We start from the raw sequence: 18,567 nt of genomic DNA on the forward strand, positions 1-18,567 counted from the left end.
TGTGGTTATTGTGCTTCAGGAGTTGCCCCTATCTTAAATGACACACACAAGGCTTTACTTAAATGTTTTATTTGAATTTACTACATAATCTGTCTCTATATATTTTGTTTAAAAAAAGGAAGACCCAGACCAACTTTTAAAAGAGGCTAATTTTGGAAATGTCCTTTAGACACCTGGTTTGGAACTCAGAGCATGATAAGCATATAAGTTGGCAGAACACATCAAGTGGGGAACTTTGTTTTTTGTTTTTTATCATGAAGTGAACTTTGATTTCAAAGCTAGCTTGGGAAGGCCTGAGTAACCTGATGCTAGAAAGTTAGTGTAGTATTAACACAGGAGAATTATGTGTTCTTTCTTGTCTGATTACTGGAAGGAAAAAACACATTCACATAAAGAAATAAGCAGAGCTTTTCTGGAGACAGTAGAGTTATGGCAGCAGACAGCTTCTCACTGCACTTTGATTTTCCTTTAGAACTTGTCAATCCTCAGGGACAAGGGTATTGTGATCTTTTCAATCATGATTAACTTCATAAGTTGACTCACAGCTGTAATAAAGGAATGAAGAATGGAAAAGGAGTTTTCAGGAAATCACAGGGAAACACGGAGCAGGGGCTGTAGAAGGCCTTGTGTATGAGAAAAAGTGGGGGTGCCTGAGCAAAAGTTAATTGAGTTGTCAGCTCTAATTGAGGAAACCAATAGAACACAGTATTTACTTTACTCCACTCTTTGCCCCCAGACGGATAATGTTAGAAGGAAGGCTGTTCTAGGTCATGCCTGCATCAGTTATTAAGGACAGTTTGGAGAGGGAAGCATTTGCTGGTCTTACTCAAGACCCTATATGTCCTTGTAGTTCTCAGTGTGTCTCTGCAAGCATTAACCAGGAGCATTGCTTCTAATACATCATGTGAAGTAGCACTTTTTGAAGTCGTCAGATTCTGGGAATATAAAGCACGATGGCTGTCAGCGTGAAAGTGAAGTTGCTCAGTCGTGTCCAATTCTTTGGGACCCCATGGATTGCAGCCTAAGCAGCTCCTCTGTCCAGGGGATTTTCCAGGCGAGAATATTGGAGTGGGTTGCCATTTCCTTCTCCAGGAGATCTTCCTGACCCAGGGATCAAACCCAGGTCTCCGGCATTGCAGGCAGACGCTGTACCGTCTGAGCCACCAGGGAAGTCTGTCAGCGTGGTAAACTTAAAACAGGGCCTCTACACGCACCGTATGGCATGTCTAAAAAGCAAACTGGCTTTTCTGACACAACTGGAGAAAAATGCCAAAAGGAGTCAGGATTTTGTGAATTGAGGTAGCCCTTGAGAATGGGTGTTATTTCAAAAAGTGGACAGAATGGAAAGGAATGGCATTACTCAGAGGGAGGAGACATGAACCAGGATTCAGTGACAGAAACAGCATGGTAGGTGGAGAGGATAGAGAGTATCGATTGTTGTGGACTTGGGTGGGAAACAAAATCAAATGTGCCAGATGGGGCCAGATAGTAGAGAACCTTTAAAACCAGAGTATTTGTCCACCAAGGAATGACCTTGCTCTCCACCCTCATGCCATCTCAGCTCTCAATTCGGAAGGGAAGGATAGTAGGGTTTGAGTGATTCTGTAGTTCTTTTGAAACATGATGAACTTAAACATAGTGATTATGTGGATGAACATGAATCCAGAAAGGGTAGAATTTACCCTGAAGCATTTGCTTCCTGTTATAGGAGCATAATCATCATAGAAATGATGCTTCAGACATCCAGTGTCATCAGAAAGTAATAGTAGATGGTGATATAGGGAAATCACAGCCTTTGAACCTGTATTCTCAAAAGGAAAATGTTTCTCATGGATCTAAAATTAGAACAGAAAAAGAAATCAAGCTTGTGATCCAGAAACCTAGTCAAGAAGTGCTGATTGCCAAGGCGGTTATTTCACTTAAGGCATTTGCTGTTGAGAAGGAGGATGGTGTCCCAGGATCTGAGATGAAGGGCAGAGGCAAGGGGTCTGCGAAGATGGTGCATCAAAGTGGATCATCCTGCTGGTGGAGAAGGAGCCTGGCTCCTCAGCAGCTGCTGAGTGATTTGGTGAAAGACCAGTTTTTCTAATGCTGCAGTCTAGGTTCCAGGTTATATGCTGGATCATAAGCAGTTTTTTTAAATGCATTTTTCTGTAGCAGTAAACAAAACCGGCAAAAAAACATATTGTGAAGTCTATCCGAAAAGGGGGAGGGAGAGAGGAAGAGAACTCACCACATCATAGGAACTTAACTCTTCCTCTCTTGTTTTAAAGCACTGAACAGAGCCAGACAGAGAATACCATCTGAAGGGGGTGTTCCAATTCAGGAAAGAGGCTGGGGGAAATCCAAACTTGCTTTAGACTGGTTGCTAATTGTAGTGGGGGCTGGCTTAAAAGCAAGCTGATTTTTTTTTTTTTTTTTTTTTTTAATGCACATAACCTGTCATAGGGAAAAGGTTTTGTAAGTTCAGTAGTGACTTACAGCATTTTACCTAATGACTTCAGGAGGTGTGTTCTAGACACTGGTCACACAGGTGACCACCCATGTTAAGGATTTGCACTGACTGGTTGCTCGCTGGCCATCATGCCCTGGGACCATATGAAGAATGGAAACTCCATTATGTTTTTGGCATGGGGTCTTACCTCAGCACATTGGTAAAGGCTCCCACAGGTGCTGCACATAAAAAGCAGGACTGATGGTGACTCAGTGGCAGGATGAAGCAGAAGGAGAAGACTCGAGGGAAAGCAAAGACTGAGAATATCAAGGACATTGTGAATAAGGAGGTAGGGGGGTAGCAGGGGACAACATTTGGTGTTTCACACAACAGGGTAAGTATTATTTTGCAATACCATTGTATATTTAAGCAGTGTTTACCAAGCTTTCTAATTATAAACTAACTGGGATCCTTCTCAAAAATACAGATTCTCAAACCTGGAATCACTTTCTAGGCAGGGGTCTAGGAAACTCTGTTTTTAACAAATGCTCCAGATGAATGATATCCTTAGCCAAGTTTAGGAAACACTTAGGCCAATTCAGTCAGCCTTAATAATGTCAACAAATTGTTGTGATTTTAGTATAGTTGATTTATAGTGTTAATTGTCATAATTTTGAGTTAATGTAAATTAATGGACTTTTCTTGTCCTAGTGATAGGTACTGTTGTATCATGTGGCAGTAGAATTATGATAAATATCAGTGTTGACAGACTCATAATTTTAGCGTCAGTAGCTTATCCTTTGTGTGGAATTTGCCTGTCTTGTAAAACATATTAGGTGCTGTCTTGGGAAGTAAAGATGCACTCAGAGATACGCTGCATTTGTGCCCTTGGGTGCACAGTGGCATCTGCCCCTTTCCATTCTCACCTCGTCTCTGTTCCTCCTGCCCCACATCACTCTTGTTTTTCCCTCTTCCTCTTGAGCCCTGCATTGTCTCAGAAAGTACAACCTTGAGTTACCAAAGCTTTTATCCTGAAACATGAGTTCACTTGCTCAATATAAAATGTAAAAAATTGCATGGTGGCCTCTGGTCCCATCAACACTTCATTTTCCCTTCCAGGTCCTCATTTGAGTTAACTTCCTGTGACCCAAGGGTGGCAGCATCTTCCACTTGGTTCTCATCTAGTCTCCTGATTCTCCTGTGCCAGCTGCCGAGCTAGGTGGCCCTTCCACCCCAGTGATTCTTTACCCCCGATTACTAGGAAGTGTTTGTTTCTGTTTTCTCTCTGGATGGAGCGGTCTGTATACCTTCATCCTGCCTTATCCCTATGGTAAAATCTAAAAGATTCTAAGTCACAGAACTGAAATTCTCAGACAGTAGTATATAGAAGGATCTTGATTTTTCTTTCTGTTTTACATCTCTAACTCAAGGGTACTTTTTTCTAGTTTGCAGGAGATTATCAGTCTTACTAGAACATTCCTAGTATGTTTCGTATCTGTGCTTCCCCATTCTGTCTTCCTTCCAGGAATGCATGTTCTCAAGGAGACTTTTCTCAGCTCAGTCCATTTACTTGCATCATTAGAGAACTGCAGCTTCTGTAGCTGTCTCCTTTGTGCAGTTCAGGTTATTTGTAGATTTTATCCAAAGACTAATCTGAAGGGAAGTACCTTAGAAGGAAGATGCCTTCCTTTATTTTCTTTTTGGATAACAATCTTATACATGCAACTGGAGATTGTTTTTGCTTGTCTAAACCATGTCGGTGTTTTTGCTTTTAACAAATCTGGTCACAGTTCCCACAAAGAAAGAAATCACACTGTCCTGCATTTCTCAAAGAGTTTACAATCTATAGACAAGGCAGAAACATGTGAAAAGTAAAATAAGTATATCAGACTCTACCCCACAGTGTCACACAGCACAGGAAGCTACACAGTAAAGGCCAACTTTCTGGTAAGAAGAGAGTTGATTATCTATAAACGTAAACAGATCCAGTTGCTTTTCTGTCTGACACAGAAAAAAATGACCATCTTTCTGGCATCTTCTGGGAAAAGCATAAGCATGTCTATGTGCTTCTTTCTCTCCTTTGCCTCAGAGGTACGTCCCATCGTGACCTCTCTCCTTCTTTTGCACACTGTCGTGCTTCAGTGTTTTTTTTTCCTGAGCATCTTTAGTCTTCTTGATGCTGTTTCTCAGAGTCCTGAGGCAGATCATCAGGACAGCTGACTGTTTGCATATTAGGAGGAACTGGATCACCACAGTCTCCGGGACTTCCAGTTTCTAGCCATTAGAGACAGGGATTTGTGTTCGCTCAGGCTCTAGGATCAGACTAGTTTGTCTTCCCCCCATATCCCAGTGCTGTCTGTCCAGGCCTCACCTTTCTCCTGCTACCTCCTCTCCGTGTCTCTCCTTTGCCACTCTACAGTGAGCCTGCAGTAAGGTTAATCAGGTGCCTGGTTTTACTCCCAGTGAAAGAACTTGAGCACATGACATATGCAGTGGCAAAGTTGAATCTCGTATCCTACCCTCATCTCCCCTGTCCCTGGAGGGGCACAGGCCAAAACCTTCCACCATCCAGGTCCTGGGGCTCCCTTTGGTTGTACTCCTTAGCTCAGACTTTTCTTCTTGGCTCTGTTCGTTGAGATTGAAGTTCATACTTCAGGGCTTGGCTCCCACTTTTAGGTTATCATCTGTCCAGCTGGATTTCTGAAAAAGTAAGGGCTTCAACCCTGAAAATTCCATGTTCTTTCTGTCCTTCCCTTCTCCTGCCTCGTATTTCACCACCTCTGTTGAAACTACTGTTTCAGAAACCACACTCCCAACCTCTCAAGCCTCCTCTGCTCTGATCACAAGCTTTTGTCCTGCCTCCCATCCCTCTGGGAGATAAAGTTCTAAAAATTATCTCTACCCCCTTTCCCCTCTTAGAAGTCCCATTCATTAATTAATAGAGCATATTTGCCTATTATCAGTTGTCATTGTCTGTCTTACTGTACCACATTCAGGGTGGTTAAGTTTGTACAGTTGCATTTTTAATAAGAGCTGTGCTGTCTTGTTCGGTGATTGGCCCTCGAGTCTAGGTTACTTTAGGGAAAATTATGTCTCAGCGTTTGCCAGTCAGTCAGGACTTAGACATGAACGTGCACTAAATGGCACACTGAAAAGCTTTTTTATGAAAAATAGTTTGCTAGACCACGCAGACGAATTTGCCAGAGCTCCGATTTGACTGGTGTGTTTAGAAGTGTTGTCTGACCCCGACAAATGGTCTACTTCAGTGGAAAGTCACCACATTCAGGCCTGTGGCTCTTGTTCAGCCTCCACGCTGTACACTAGTTCAGGATCTGCTGTATTTTTGCCTGGTTAAAACATGGTCAAGGTAAAAATTACAATGAAGTATTCATCCAGAAAGATCCCTGATCAATGTTCATCGATAAGTAAATCTGCTTTCTCTGCTTTCATTTCAGATTTGTCCAATATGTGCAGCGTTGCCTGGAGGCGATCCTAATCATGTCACGGATGACTTTGCAGCTCATCTTACACTTGAACACAGAGCCCCTAGAGATTTAATATCCTTTGAGATGCAACAAGGGGAAAAGTTGTTTGCAACATTTGTCATTGTGATGACTTTTAAGGGCAGTATTCATAAGGAAAAAACTAACCTCCGAATTATCTCAGTTGATTTGACATTTTCCTAAAAGTGATACAGCGTTGAGGTGCAATTTCTTATTTCTCTTTTTCCGCGCTGTGACAATTAGTGAAAAGTGCTCAGTAAGTGAAATTCACTTGCTTATTATCTTCAGTTCTTTGCCATCAGGATTATTATTTTTTTTAAGACAGTTTGACCAGGTTACAAGTCTTCAGGAGGGTGTTTTCATACAGAAGTGGAAAATGCTAATCCAAATTAAAATATGGTTAGTGCATTAACTGTATGGATGATGTACTTGCTCGCCATCTGTGTTCTCTGTTGCCATAGTCTCTTATAGGCTGGGTGGTGGGCAGGTGTGCCCCGTGGGGCTTCTTGCCCATCTGAGTAGGACAGCATAAGGTCAGATCCAGTTCTAAATTTCTTTCCCACTTTGATTTCTGCTTCTCCTCCCAAGCCAGTCTCATGATGGTTCCTGACAGTATTCTCTATACTCTGCAGGAGATTACTGGCCCACCAGAGTACATTGATTTGTAGACTTGGTGCTTCTGGTTTCAAGTTATGAATTGTCTTTCTAAAACTATCGCGTATTAACTTAGGGCTGTGTGCTCTTGGGAAGGTTTTAGTGTTCATTGCAGTCTGAAGCAATCAAAAACTAATCACAAGCTTTCTCCCTGCCAGACTCCATTCTGATACCTTTGCTTGCCTCCTGGCAATCATAAGACAACCTTAGACTTGGTGTTCCTGTCCTTCAGCTCTCAGCCCTTAATCGCAGAATGTAATTTTCTTATCAGAAATTTGACCCTTTAGAGTTTGGGGGAAGATAAGTGAAAATTAATGGAAAGCTTCCCTGGTTGCTCAGATGGTAAAGAATCCGCCTGCAGTGCAGGAGACCAGGGTTCAATCCCTGGATCAGGAAGATCCCTTGGAGAAGGGAAATGGCAGCCCACTCCAGTATTCTTGCCTGGAGAATCTCACAGAGGAGCCTAGCAGGCTGCAGTCCATGAGGTGGTAGTAGTTGGACATGACTGAGCAACTAACACTTCCACTTTCAAGTGGAAACTAATGAGAAGATAAAGCTATGGAACCTTCCTGAGAAATGAGAAGATCAGCCTGGTCTGAGCCAGTCTGGGGCAAGTACTGAATGAACAGAAGAGCCCACTCTTCCTCCCTCCTAAGTGCAGGGGATGCTAAAAGCAAAATGAAGAAAGTGGTGCTTGCTTATTTTTTGTTTCCCCCAAGAACATGAAAATCTAAATGGGCCAAGAATACTTTTAGCCTGTTAGTTACTTCCCATTTTGTATAAAAGAATTCTGTAACAATACCCAGAAGAGTTATACTTGATCCATTCTTCACTCCATCTTCATGGAGTAGCTAGGCAAAAAAGTTTTAAAAACCATGCCATTATCCTGCACTTCTCCAGCAGGTTCAAGGACCTCTAGTGAAATCAGCATCCATTCAGTAGAATGTCCCATGTCATCCACATCCATTTTTTGTAGATGTGTATGAGTCTCTCATTACCAAGAAAAAATAAATTATGTAAAATATGAGAATAAGAGAAGTCATGTGCTGCATTTTAGATTACTAGCAACTATTATCTTTAAATTCTAAAAAGTAAAGTGGTGGCATAGCAGTTTTCCTGAAAATGTAACTAATTTGTCAAGTTCTTCAAGTGCCACTATGTGATAATTTTGTTTGACATGAGAGAGTGACTTGTTTCTAAGCCTCTTTGTAACTAGGCTTTTTTTTTTTTTTTTTGGTACGTTGATAGAACTCTTCCTAAAGTGTACTTTTTATTTTTTTAAATTTTTTATTTATTTGGCAGGGCTTCCCTGATAGCTCAGTTGGAAAAGAATTCGCCTGCAATACAGGAGACCCCGGTTGTGTCAGGCTCAGTGGTTGCAGTGTGGGTTTAGTTGTTCTGAGGCATGTGGAATCTTAGTTCCCAAACCAAATATCGAACCTGTGTCCCCTCCACTCCGAGGCAGATTCTTAACCACTGGACCACCAGGGAAATCCCTAAAGTGTACTTTTTATACTTTTCCAAATAAAGTGTGATGGTCATAACATCACTTTCTGTAGAGCCCAAGCCTGTGTCATGAATCCCATGCAAGAATGTGCATTGTGGCTGCCCACCCTGTCCCCGCATGACTCCTGAACTGGGAATCCAGCACAAAAGTTAGCCTGCATTATGTAGCTGTTCTGTTGGCTGCTTTTTGGTTTGTGTTTTGTTTGGGGAATTTTTTTTTTAGTTGGTGTAAAGTTGATTTACAATGTTGTGTTAGTTTCTGCTGAATAACAAAGTAAATCAGTTATACATATATCCCCTCTTTTTTTAGAATTCTCTTCCTATATATTGGCAGCTTCAAAAGAAAATCTCTTCCGTTATAACATGTGGCTCCCCCGGCCCCCCTCTCCCCTCCCTCCTCCTTGTACACTCCACTTGCCTGTGTAGAGACACAGTGTTGTCCTCACAGGTTTTGGCTGCTGTTTGCTCCTCAGGACTTTCTTCAGTTTAACTCACACACATGTGTAAGATGGTTTGACTTCTTGATAAATGTTCTGTTAACTCTGTGTGTCCACTTAACACAAGAAATTCAAATCTGGTTTTCTGCTTAACAGCAGTATTAGGGGGAAAAAAAAAGAAAAACACATTGACAGATTAAAACTGATAGTTGAAAGGAATCTTTGGCTCCTGAATTTAAATTATTTGTACTACTCCTTTCTCGTTACAGATGGTCACTGAGATTTGATTAGCCTGTATATTAGCACAACTCTCACCAGATATAAAAACTGATGGTTATTATTTGTGGTTACTGTGATATGAACATATATGGCTAAGGGAATATTTCCCTCTGGGTATCTGACCAGGTGGTACCTTTCACCTTGTCAGGTGATATTAACTCTGGCCCTTGTAGCTGGAACCTAGGAAGAGACTTCTTCCCATCTGGAGAAACTTTTTTTTCTCCTTGAAAACATACACACATATACAATATAGACACACAGTATATACATACATTGCTTTATATTCCAGTGTCCATTTTTAGAGTTAATAGCCTTCATAGACATAGTTGTGCCATTTGTATTCTAAATGTGCTGTTTTAAAATGCTTACAATTTGGGAAATCTGCGTGCTTATCTTGCAAGGGCTCAAGTGCCTTCTTTTATATATGTATTTTATTCTTACTATGAAATACCCGAGTCCTTTTCTTAACCTTGGAGTTATGATGAGTCGAGCGGCGTCCGACATGTACGTAGAATGTTTCACCCTGGCCGGGGGTTAGGAGGTCCTCGTGCGCGCAGATCAAACATGCACTTTACTAGCAGTTCTACTGGTGGACTTTCTTCTTCTCAGAGTTCATATTCTCCAAGCAATAGGGAAGCCATGGATCCCATAGCTGGTAAGTTAGTTTCACGTCCTTAAGGGAAATGGCCAGGGATGGGGGGCTTCCTTTCAATTGGGGGAGTAGGATTTATGTTTCAGTCTCATCACCCTCCTGTGTTCCTTGACAAAATTCCCTGAAATTCGATAAGTGTAAAATATGTTTAAAGTAGACCATGTAGGGAATTCCCTGGTGGTCCAGTGGTTAGGATTCGGTACTCTCACTTCTGAGGGCCCAGGTTCGATCCCTGGTCAGGAAACTAAGATTCTGCAAGCCACATAGCAAAAAAATAAAAATATTTTTAAAGTCGAGTAGAACACGTAAAGTAGTTCATATTATTCTGGCATTTCTTTAAGTACTTAGAGGTTTAAAATGATAAGGAACGTCTGTGTTCTATTTGTGACCTCCAATGAAACCCAAGAAAATCATAGAAGATTTCAGAGTTGAAAGACCTCCAGAATTCTGTGGTTCAACCTCCTTCGTAAGCACACAGATAAGAAAACTAATTGACAGGACTAAAGAAATAAGCTCTCTCATGGAATGAAGTCAAGTAGGAATGTTTTGTACTTGTCTTAATTTGAGAATTATATTGTTATGAAACATTCATGTTCTAATAGCTTGGGAAAGTCTTACTTTAAAAAATCATTTGAACAGGTAATTTGTACCTGGATCTAATGCATGGCCAACCTGGATAGCAGAGCACTAAATTTGACAGCCAAAATGTCAGAAGTTGTTGTAGCCTAAGACCCTGAAAGACATGACCAGGCATTAAGAGTCCAGGAGCCTGGGCAAGACCAAAATGTGTGCACACAGTGGGATTTGCACCTGAAACATGGCGAATGTAAATCTGTCACCAAAAGTAGGAACAGTGTTACTCATAGAATCTTCTCTAAATTATGAGCTATTCAGTGTAAAATCTAATTCCAGATGTGCTTTGGGCATTTGGATGTACAAGAAGCCCCAGAAAAACTTGAGTTTGGGGGATTTTAAAAAACACTGCTTCATCCTAAAGGAATATATTTACGTGCTGTCTTTGGTAGTAGGCTCTAAACATTAAGTGATTTCTGGGGGCAAAATTCAAATATGAGACATTTTCTCTATTCAGTTTTTTTCTGTCAGTGAAAATTATGTTAGTGATGGACTGTATGAAAAAACGGTGTTAAGAACCTCAGGGATTAAACAACTGTGAGCAGTAAGGCAGAAACCTGCCCTGGAAATGAGTTTTAATGATGAAAAGCTTTGCCAGCCTGAGAATGTCCAAAAGGCAGCCATCAACTCCACACAAGCCACTGGGAGAAGGCAGGTGCTGCACCTCCCTTAGCTGAGAGGCTCCCAGTGAGCACAGCCTTGTGCAAACAGGAGTCTAAATAAAACAGGCTATGCAGTTGAGAGCCAGTCAGCCTCAGCGGTCATCACTGGAGCAGTGCCCTGCGACTCAGAGAGCAGCCCCAGAAGGTGCGAGAGAAAGGAGGCAGGGCAACCACAGTGAGAAACAATGCCGATCTCTCTCTCTGGTTTAATTCTGAGAGGCATTCAATCATTACATCAGTGTTGGAGTGCCCGCTATGTGTCAGGCATGGTTCTAAGAACCAGGAAAGTCATGAGCAGTAGACTTACTCCCTGCTTTCATGGAGGTCATATTGAGAAGGCTTATATTATGCTTGGACCAGTGGATGAAACACCTTAAATACTAAATACCGAGAGAAAGGATAACTAAATCAACCCGTTATGCAAACAACTGAAAAACCAATTTGCTGTTTCACTTAGAAAGAATTATATGTGTGCTAATAGTCATACGTATGTTTACATTTCCCTCACACAACTCCCGCCTCCAGAAGGCATCCTAAAACGTAGTAAGCTCCAAGCTGAGACTGTATGTTGCCCCAGGTTACCTTCCCGTTGATGATCGCTTTGAATGTTCGTCTGGTAAAAGGATGATGGTAGCATTTTGTTTTCTCCTACTGCAGTGGACATTAATGTCTTCATTTCCTCTGACAGAGCTTTTATCTCAGTTATCGGGAGTGAGACGTTCTGCAGGAGGACAGCTGAACTCCTCTGGCCCTTCCGCTTCTCAGTTACAACAATTGCAGATGCAGCTGCAGCTCGAACGGCAGCATGCCCAGGCGGCACGGCAACAACTGGAGACCGCACGCAACGCAACCCGGCGCACTAACACAAGCAGTGTCACCACTACAATCACGCAATCCACGGCAACAACCAACACAGCTAACACAGAAAGCAGTCAGCAAACGATCCAGAACTCCCAGTTTCTTTTAACAAGGTAGTTCATTCATTAATGTGACTTGGAGAAGTATTTTGTTAACACTGCAGTCTGAGATGACCTTTGCTCTTTTGTCCTTATGTGTGTTCTTAAAGCCTCGACCTTTGCTCAGACCTTTAAAACTCACAGAAATCGAATCAAAATCTGTGTTCAGTATTGCCTCAAAACTAAGAAAAATAATTGTTTGCTTTAAATAAACTGGGCTTCCCAGGTAGCACTAATGGTGATAGCCCAGCTAAAGAATCCATCTGCAATGCAGGAGACCCTGGTTTGATTCCTGGGTTGGGAAGATCCCCTGGAAAAGGAAATGGCAACCCACTCCAGTATTCTTGCCTGAAGAATTCCATGGACGGAGGAGCTTGGCAGGCTTTACATTCCGTGTGGTCGCAAGGAGTCAGACACAACTGAGCAACTTTCACTTAGATCAACTATGAGTGCTGATAACCTTGTTCTAACAGTATCTCATCATCTGATAGGAATTTCCTTTCCCACATTGCCCATAAAACGTAAACACAGTATCATTACATATATGGGACGTATTAGGTATAGTTACTGTCATAATTAACATTGCTTTCTTTTTATAGCCGGTTTCAGTCTGCTCTGACATATCCCAAAGTACAAGCAAGATTTTATAGTGTGGTGGTTTTCTTCTGAGAAATTCTGAAGAAGTGAAATTTAAATGTTTGTGGTTAACATATACAAAGTAGCTGTTTTAAAAAATGGTTTAGCACAGTGTAAAAAATACTTAGAACACACAGTAAATGGCTCTGCTGGATGGAATAGAGTTCATATTTGTTCTTGAAAGCTACCATTAGCAACTGAATATGTTCCTCTGCTGAGACCTCATGGGCATTTTATGTGACTTTTAAAAATAAAAGAATTTTAGAAAGAGCAGTGATGAGTAGACACAGGGTCAGCAGATAATGAGCCTGGTTCTAATTTGGACTTTTAATGGAACAGATAGGAATATAAAGTAAAAACTGTAAAAGGAAGAAAATTAGTGGAATATAGCAGTTGCCTCCAAAAAGTAATGTGACGGATATTAGAAAAAAGCATTATTTCCATTTATCTCTCTCTTGTCTCATGCTTTTAAACATCTCTTGTTAGTACAGTGGTACATGTGTATAGTTGTAAATAACATATTGTGGATGCAGAATAAAAAATACTTGCCAATTCCTGCAAATAGGACCCCTGTCAAGAGCCCCAGCTTTTACCAGTTTGGACCTTAGGCAAGTCACTTTACTTCTCCAGACTATAATTAAATTCTATCTTAATATCCCTTGAGTTTTGCCTCATTTGAGTGAGAATTGTTTCGAGGATTAAATGGGAGCACTGGTATGTGTATGCTTTAGTTCAATGTCTGGCATATAACAAGAGCCCAATTAACAGTACTTATTATCTATCATTTGTTACGGCTCTAAGGAGGAAATTTCAAGTGAGAAGTTTACCTTTGGATTATTTCTGCAAAGTGAGTAACTATGCCTGATTATTACCAGAAAACGTTGCTTCAGCATAGAGCAATCACAGAGCCACAGATGGATCCATCCTTCTGCCATGTAACTTACCAGTAGGGACTGACAGACTGCAGGCTTCCAGCTTACTGGGCTGGGTTCCGGCCTCAGAAAGGAACCCTACCAGTGTGTTGTCTGATGCAGGTTCGCTGGCCTGTGGGTGGAATGAATGTCCTGTCCCACTGCCCTTCAGAAGAGACATCTTCCACCTCTTTTCCACTCTGGTTTTATTTTGTTTTTGGAGCTCCAGCCTCAGTGAGCTTGATCTGGAACTTTTCTCTGTGCAGTTATTCTGCACCACCCCCACACCAGCAACCAGGAACAATAGGGTGGCCTCTGAGTGCTCTCCTTAGATCCTGGTGGTAGCTTCTGAAAGGCCCCCTTCTGTCATCTGATACTGTACATTGCATAGTACCTAGCAATTGATAGACCACTCTCTACATCTTTCATTGTGTCATTAAATTCTGACTCATAAGGTTTATCTAAGGCAGCATTTCCTCCAAAATATTCCCTGGGACTTTGTATAGTCTAAGAAATATAAATAGTTATTTATGTTCAAGTTTTGTTCCTGGGAAATAAGCTTGGGCAAAACTAAGTAACAAAAATAGTTTATCTACAGATGAGCGTCTTCCAACTGCAAATACATAAATGTGCACACTGAGAATCTTCAAGCCCAGGAGAATGGCTGTGACATTTCCAAGTGGAAATCCTTGTCACTGGCCCACAGCTGTAATGTGATACATGCCTTGTCTTGGTCTGTTTGACTGGGGGCAAGTCCTGCTCCCACTGTCTTGGAATTGATGGTGCAACAGTTTCTTTGGGATCCACCAATGGTGGACCTTTCAGAAACCAACTGTAAGTGCCTGTGTCAGATCCCAGTCTCTTGGCAATGGAGCCAGCTAGTTTTGCTCACTCCAGGCTGAAGCTTCTTACAAGCTTTGCAGTTACTTCCAGATCCCAGATGAAGACTGGCCCACCAGGAAATCTAGCCTTAGTGCTGTTTTTATCTCCCTCGCCCCTTCAGGAGTGAAATATATTCTCAGTTATTTCTGAAAAATCAAAACTGTAATATAAGAATTACATGATTTCCAAAAGTTTGGGGGGCCTTAGCCTGCATGTTTCTAGTTTGCCTGTTTGCTATGTAAATAGTTGTCTCTGCATCTTTTCTCTTTATAATGGGTTTCACTTCAGTTTATTTTTCTTCTTAAGGCTTTTTCCAAAACTGAGAATGTGGAATGTACTTCATTTCTTAGCAGTTTCAAAGTTTTGATTTTGAATATGTAGCCTATTGCTCAGTCTCCTCTTCCAGTATATACTCTCTTGTATCCTGAATTTGGTTTTAATTATAAATGTCATCAGTCATTTCCTTTGGTGTGTGGATCTAATGTCGTTACTTTCCAGAGCCTTCTGTGTTCTTGCAGTTCTGAAATTTAGATCTTTTGTTTTCTGAGCCATTAATCTAATGGTTGAGTGGTTTGAACTTGATAGCTGTGAGATTTTTGAGCGTTACTTAATCTCTTCAGTTTCTTTTTCCCATAAATTGATAATAATGAAACCTAATTTGTAGGATTAAAAGAGATTATCCATACAAAACACACTTAAAGCCCATATTGTCCGTCACATCTCCTCCATTGCTACTTTGAGATGCCCCCGTGCCTTCCAGCCCAGGTGGGACTGTGGAGACCAGGTGCTGGGTGCAGGTGAGCATGGGCTCCAGGTGCACCTGCTGCCCCTGGGGGTCACGCGTGCCTGCTGGACCTCCCTTCGCTGTTACCGTCTTCCTGTTTGATACTTTTCCTACCCCAGTGCTTCAATCAGTTTCCCTTTCTTTCTTGGACACTGAAAAATGTAGATAAATAAAATTAGCAATGAAACTAACCAGGATATTGCGTAAGTCATTTAACAGGTTGGTAATCCGAACATGCTAATATCTGTCCTGTCTCTGTGTTGCTGAACCAGGTTTCCCAGCGTGACACAGGTCTCAGAAGCGTGTGTGTCAGTTGAGCGTAGTGGGCCGTTTTAAGTCTCAGGTCAGCCTTGTTGCAGGCTCCTTGGTAGGAGAGCATAGGTGCACACACGCATGCTCATGCGTGTGTCTGTTTGTACATGTGTGTTTGCCCTCTCATGCTCCTGGCCGTGTCTTTATTTTGGAAGAATTAGGTAGAAATAATAGAGAAAGGCCAAGAGAACTAGGATTTATTTTCAGTTGACTAGTTGCTATAGATTTTGTTTTTAGGACCAGTGTTGCTACTTTTCCTCTTTTTACTACCAACTGGTGAAATTCTGGTTAAGGAAATTACTACTTCCCCAAGCATCTAATCTGTTAGAAATTTTGTTTTCCTAGATTTTTCACCTCAGTTTTCTCTATAGGGAGTATGAGAAATCCCAATGTGTTTTTTCTCATTGAAGCTAATTAAAGCATAGATTTGCACCTCAGGGTAACAGTATTGTTATCAGTGTGGGTAATTCACAGCCACATAATTAAGGAGCTAAATTAGAGCAAGGTGTTCCAATATGTCTTAGACTCTGTGGCGCTCCGCATAACGTAGGACATTGTAGAAACTGACCATGCCATTGTTCCTTGACTTTTTACCAATGAGATCTTTTCTTTTTAATTTACGCAGGTTGAATGATCCTAAAATGTCTGAAACAGAGCGCCAGTCCATGGAAAGTGAGCGCGCAGACCGCAGCCTCTTTGTCCAAGAGCTCCTTCTGTCCACTTTAGTGCGCGAAGAGAGCTCGTCCTCAGACGAGGATGAACGGGGGGAAATGGCAGATTTTGGTGCTATGGGCTGTGTAGATATTATGCCTTTAGATGTTGCTTTAGAAAACCTAAATTTAAAAGAGAGTAATAAAGGAAATGAGCCTCCACCACCTCCTCTTTGATGACATCCCAATTCGCAGACAATGTCCTCTGTGCTGTATTTGCCAATGAAAGTGGACAACAACTATCTTGGGTTTGTTTGGTGATTGTAATTTCAGGTCTGTCACTCTTGTTACATTGTGTACATTCAAAAAGGAAGAGAGAAAAATATATATGATAATCATTTCCACTTAACTAATTTTTACTTCTAGCAGGTAAATGTAGGTAGCAGTGCAGGGGTGATCTCTGCTTCCTGCACCCTGACATGCAGAAGGCTCTCGTAATACTCCACATTCAAACTGAAGAGGAAAATGGAAATCTCTAATGAAGCTGCTGTGTGTATTTATGAATATTAATGAATAAAAACTGCTTGGATGGTTTACCTTAACTACTGCATGAGGTTTTTTGCAGCGTGCATGAGTTTTAGTGACCTTGTTATTTAAGAAATTTAAATACAAGGAGTAAAACTTAAAACAAACATAAAAGCCCAAAGCTTTCCCAAACATTATTCAATGGTTACGAGGCAAAAGAGTTCCTTGACAAAGTAGCTTTTGAATAATGTCTGCCTGAATCACCTTTCTTTGTGTGCCTCCTACGCACAAGCCAGCTCTGCAGTGGAACCTGGGGTCGTAGCCGGTGTCGCTCCGCCCTGTGTGACTGTCCCGTCGCCCTGTCAGTCATCTTCCGTGTGGAGCTCAGCCTGTCTAACTCATCCATAGAAGATACACCAGTACAGCTGCTGTGGGAATCTGCTGCAGGCGTCTGTGTGTCCTGAAAACAAGTCTTGTTCTCTTTGTTTAAAAAGTTCTTTTTGTGGTTGTTGAAAATTTTTTTCAATTGTTAAATATGTTCTATTCAGGTGTAGATGAATTTCATTTATTCACTGTTCAACAAAGTTAACCTGGATTATGTTGTCTTTGTTTTTGAAAATCTCACCTTCTCGATCATATGTTGCGTTATTTATGTATTTGCTTCATAGTTTTGCTGAGACAGATCAGTATCAGGGGAGCTTTGAGGATTTGCCTTCCCAGACTTTGTCAATATATTACAACCAAATTCTTAATGCTAAGTTTAGCACCTTTTTATTTATTGGGTTTTTTTTTCAAGCATAAAAAGTAAAGCCTTTTAATTGAATCATGCCACCTATATGCCTATATTATTAATCCTATGTGTAAAAAAAAAAATTGTACAGCGTTTTTGGGTTTGTTTTGGGGTTTGAAGGGGCCGGGATATTTTTTTATTTTCTGTTCCAGTTTTTGTGCATAGACTTTCACAATAGCTCCAAGGCAGGGACAGTGGGTTTGGGGGTCGGGGAGGGGGCAGTTTTTGGAATGTAAATTTAGGACTTTTAAAAAAGGTGCGCACAGCTTCTGATAAATTTATAACTAGACTTAACCTAATCATGTCTTGTTCCAGTGCTCTCTCTCCTCCGAGCCCTTCCCTCTGTCTCCCCTCTCTCCTCCTATCTGTGTTTCTCTGTTTCTTCAACAAGCATACAGACTCGAGCACCCTCCGGTGTTCTCCTGAGAACTGTGAAGTCCATGCTCATTCAGATGTAACCAAAAAAGATGTCACCCCACATTTCTTTAAAAAAAAAACAAAAAAACTGTGGCTTCTCCTCCTCTGAAACTTCAGCCTCCAACAGTTTCCAGACACCCTAGCTTTGTTTTCTTTAGTCTCTGCGATGGAAAATGTTTTAAAGGAAATTCTACATAGGCTTCTGGTTACACTAGAAGTCCAGCCCAGTAGGGTTTTTTTTTTTGTTTGTTTGTTTTTTTCAAATCAGTTGTTAAGACGTTTCCAAAACCAGTTTTCAAGCTGTGGTCTTTTCACACACATCTTCTGCACATACGTCACACATTTCAATAAAGCATTTTCAAGACTGTTGGCCACTTGGATTTCTTTGGTGTTGGTAAACTAGCCTAACCATTATTCAGAGATTATATATCTCTAACCTAGTTTTTTGTTTCTGTTTTTTTGTTCTTTTCATGTTTGACTTTGGAGGTCCTGATTTTGTATGAATGCATTACTTTGGATGTGAGAAATAGAAATTGTCAATTATGTGCTTTCCCTTTTCTGCACAAATTCTGGGAAAATGTAAGATCCTTCCTTTTTTTAAACATGGTTTGAGGGAATAGCTGTAAGTCCCGTCAGGGCAGTTTAATTTAACTTAGATGATCAATTTGACACTTCAGAAGACCTAAAGGTTCATAAAATTCCATCTCATACAGAATACTGTATATTATTTTTTACCAGATATTTTACAAATACCTCACCTCATCCTGTATGTAATCAATAATAATGTATTAGGGTAGAAAGACACAGATTATCAATATAAAAAATATATTTAAGCCCTTCAAATTCTTGTGTCCTTTTCTTTAGTTTCTTAATTAACATCGTATTATTGGAATTACTGAATAAAAATAATTGCAAAGACTGATGTAGAGGAGAGAAAATCAATA

At 41.0% G+C, this 18,567-nt stretch overlaps 1 protein-coding gene and 1 non-coding gene across 3 annotated transcripts in view; both read left to right on the top strand.

The window, feature by feature from the left end:
• Positions 1–17,992, top strand: part of KCMF1 (potassium channel modulatory factor 1) — a 78,888-nt gene extending 60,896 nt beyond the window's left edge. For both annotated transcript variants that reach the window (XM_042246027.2, XM_027966725.3), the window contains exons 4-7: positions 5,890–5,991; positions 9,294–9,468; positions 11,449–11,731; positions 15,867–17,992. In XM_042246027.2, the coding sequence (XP_042101961.1) occupies positions 5,890–5,991; positions 9,294–9,468; positions 11,449–11,731; positions 15,867–16,128 (822 nt within the window). In that variant the 3' untranslated portion in view covers positions 16,129–17,992. The remainder of the gene's footprint in view (positions 1–5,889; positions 5,992–9,293; positions 9,469–11,448; positions 11,732–15,866) is intronic.
• On the top strand, positions 9,637–9,709 carry TRNAE-CUC (transfer RNA glutamic acid (anticodon CUC)). The gene has a single exon. It is a non-coding gene; the product is annotated as a tRNA-Glu (tRNA).
• Positions 17,993–18,567: the final 575 nt, after the last annotated feature.

This window comes from Ovis aries, chromosome 3 (assembly GCF_016772045.2).
Source record: "Ovis aries strain OAR_USU_Benz2616 breed Rambouillet chromosome 3, ARS-UI_Ramb_v3.0, whole genome shotgun sequence".
In the NCBI taxonomy this organism is placed as follows: Eukaryota; Metazoa; Chordata; class Mammalia; order Artiodactyla; family Bovidae; genus Ovis; species Ovis aries.